Consider the following 3,426-nt stretch of genomic DNA (forward strand, 5'->3'; position numbering starts at 1 on the left):
CTCTTGCTGCCTTGGTCTCCATGGGGATAGGTAGAGTAAAGGCAGAAAAAATCCTGCCTCTGGCTGAGCCAAAACAGACTCCAATCTTCTGGACTGGGCTGGCATATAACACACAGAAGGGATAAATGTCAAACTCGTGCGTGTGTGTGTGTGTGTGTGTGTGTGTGTGTGTGTGTGTGTGTGTGTGTAAGATTGTGTAAAGCCAGTGCCCAGGGATGAGCTGATGACTCTGTTGGTAAAGTGCTTACTGAGCAAGCAAGAGGGCCCAAGTCTGATTCTCAGAAGCCACATAAAGGAGCAGAGGGTGGGGTGCCTGCTTGTATTCCCAGCACCGGGAAAATGGACACAACTGCCCTAGGGGCTTGCGGGACAGCAGCCTAGCCCAGTCAGCAAGATCCAGGCCGGAACAAGGCGGTCTGGGTAGACGGTTCAGCCTGTGCAAGCCACTTGCCATGCAAACCTGAAGGCCTGAGTTTGGATCCCCAGAGTCCACGTAAAAGCCTCTGCGAGCACACTGATTAGGAAAGTCCGAGACAGGAGAGTCCAAGGGTCCCAGGCCAAGTAGCAGGGTAGACGCAATAGTGAAGAGGCTCCGTGTAAACCGAGGTGGAAAAGTGAGCACCCATATCAGGGTGCCCTCTGATTCCACATGTGCTCTGTGATTGCACCTGTCTGTCCTCACACACTCACATAGAACTTAGCAAACGCGCGCGCGCGCGCGCGCGCGCGCACACACACACACACACACACACACACACACACACACACACACACAGTCCAAGGTGGAAGGCACCTGAGAAACACCACCAGAGGTTGAACCTAGCCTCCATATATAATACACATATGTATGTGCACCTGAACACACATATGCACCCACCCACATGAACACCCTCTCACACACACAATGAATAAATATCAATGCCCACAATTCATTTTTATTTTATGTGTGTGTGTGTGTGTGTGTGTGTGTGTGCACATGCACACGCAAGGACTTGGCGGGAAGGAAGTGCTTTTACCCACTGAGCCATCCTCCTGGCCCTAATGCCCACAACTTAAATGGAGTGATAAGGATATGCTACTCCTAAGTGTGCCAACTTAGCCCAGCGGAAGTTGTGAGCAGAAGGCAGTTGAGAGTCAACAGTCAGGGCGTTCTTTATCCAATTAGAAGCAGCACGAAGTGTCACTGACTGTGGCTTTCTTCCAAGAAGGCAGAGGGGAACCCTTATCGTCAACGACAGGGAAGGCAAAAGGATGAGTCGGCATGAACTGCGTCTCCCTCATTTCTTGTCACTTCTGGCTCTTTCCGTGAGTTTGAGGAACCCACCTCACCTACTAGGCTGCTTCCTCATCCATCTGTACTTTTAATTTTTTTTTCTTTTTTAAATATTGTTTTTGTGGAGCTGGAGAGATGGCTCAGTGGTTAAGAGAACTGGCTGCTCTTGCAGAGGATCCAAGTTCTATCCCCAGAACCCACGTGGTGACTCACAACAGTCTGTAATTCCATTTCTAGGAGATCTGCTGTGCTCTTGTGGTCTCTGTGGGCATTAGACACACATGTAGTATACAGACATACAGGTAAAACTCCCATACACATAATAACTGAAATGTATTTTTAGTTTGTTTTGTTTGCCTCTGAACTTAGTCTTACACATGCTAGACAAGGACTCTATCACTGATCCATATTTTCAGACCCCTACATATGTTTTTTTAAAGCACACACGTATGCCTTTTATTTTGTTTTTGTGATAGGGTCTCACCACATAACCCTGGCTGGTCTGCTACTTGCTATGTAGACCAGGTTGGCCTGGAGCTTGCAGAGATCTGCCTTCCTCAACCTCCTGAGTGCTGGGATTAAAAGTGTGTGCCATCAAACCTAGTTACATGCATGCCTTTTGCTGAGTGTACAGTTAGAAGTGGAATTACCGTGTCGTAGGGTTTGCTCATATTTAGCCTTGCTGGAATGTCAAGTTTTCCCAAGTGCTTGGGCTGTTTCCTCCTATAGTCTGCTGCGCATTTTCCCTTCAACTGTATTCTAAAGGAACTGAGGGTTCTCAAGTACCCCTTCCTCCAGACCATCAGCAAAGCTATGGCTCCATTCAGAAGAGATGAGGGCTTGGGTTATGGCGTGGTTGGTGGCGTGCTTTTCTGCCATACATGGAGGTGGGCTCAATCCCCAGCATGCCATAAAAGATGGCATGGTAGCCCACACCTGTAGTACAGCATTCTGGGATGTGGAGTTAGGAGGATCACAAGTTCAAGGTTGAGCCAGAAAGCCTGGTGATGGTGGTTCATGCCTTCAATCCCAGCACTCGGGAGGCAGAGGCAGGCAGATCTCTGTGAGTTCCAGGCCAGCCTGGTCTACAGAGGGAGTTCCAGGACGGCCAGGGCAGTTACACAGAGAAACCCTGTCAAGAAAAAAGAAGAAGAGCAGTGAGTGCTTTAAAATGTTGAACCTGCTTTTTCTAAGCCGGCACTCCGTAAGGACGAGCCATGTTCAGCTCGAGCGCCAAGATCGTGAAGCCCAATGGCGAGAAGCCGGACGAGTTCGAGTCTGGCATCTCCCAGGCGCTGCTCGAGCTGGAGATGAACTCCGATCTCAAGGCGCAGCTGCGGGAACTGAACATCACCGCGGCCAAGGAAATTGAAGTTGGTGGTGGCCGGAAAGCTATCATAATTTTTGTACCAGTTCCTCAGCTGAAGTCTTTCCAGAAAATCCAAGTCCGGCTGGTTCGTGAATTGGAGAAAAAGTTCAGTGGGAAGCACGTGGTCTTCATTGCTCAGAGGAGGATTCTGCCCAAGCCAACTCGGAAAAGCCGCACGAAAAATAAGCAGAAGCGCCCCAGAAGCCGCACCCTCACTGCAGTGCACGATGCCATCCTCGAGGACTTGGTCTTCCCAAGTGAGATTGTGGGGAAGAGGATCCACGTGAAACTGGATGGCAGCCGGCTCATAAAGGTTCATTTAGACAAAGCCCAGCAGAACAACGTGGAGCACAAGGTTGAAACTTTTTCTGGTGTGTATAAGAAGCTCACAGGCAAAGATGTTAATTTTGAATTCCCAGAGTTTCAGTTGTGAAGAAAATGACTGAATAAAGTGTCATTCATAGTAAAAAAAAAAAAAAAAAAAAAAAAAATGTTGAACCTGGGTTGGGGATTTAGCTCAGTGGTAGAGTGCTTGCCTAGCAAGTAAGAGGCCCTGGTCCTCAGCTCCGGGAAATAAATAAATAAATAAAATGTTGAACCATCTCTCCACCACCACCACCACCTCCCCACCCCCCCACCCCCCCAAGATCCCCTCACCCCCCACCCACCCCCCCCCCCCACCACCCCCCCCCCCCCCCCCCCCCCGTTGACATTCTTTGAATGAGATAGAGAGTTCACTCTTTTTCTGTATGGAAAACCACTTGCCCCAGTGATTCTTGATTCA

General features: G+C 49.3%; 1 protein-coding gene across 1 annotated transcript; it reads left to right on the forward strand.

The window, feature by feature from the left end:
• The first annotated feature begins 2,462 nt into the window (after positions 1-2,462).
• Positions 2,463-3,103, forward strand: LOC128098780 (40S ribosomal protein S7-like). Its single transcript, XM_052720198.1, has one exon. It carries the CDS (start codon positions 2,491-2,493, stop codon positions 3,073-3,075), a length of 585 nt encoding a protein of 194 aa, XP_052576158.1. The 5' UTR covers positions 2,463-2,490; the 3' UTR covers positions 3,076-3,103.
• The last annotated feature ends 323 nt before the right edge of the window (positions 3,104-3,426 follow it).

Source organism: Peromyscus californicus, unplaced genomic scaffold (assembly GCF_007827085.1).
Source record: "Peromyscus californicus insignis strain IS unplaced genomic scaffold, ASM782708v3 Scaffold_6__1_contigs__length_162567912, whole genome shotgun sequence".
NCBI lineage: Eukaryota > Metazoa > Chordata > Mammalia > Rodentia > Cricetidae > Peromyscus > Peromyscus californicus.

Excerpts from the sequence above, each read along its gene's own strand:
- LOC128098780 (XM_052720198.1), top strand. The coding sequence starts at position 2,491 with ATGTTCAGCTCGAGCGCCAAGATCGTGAAGCCCAATGGCGAGAAGCCG.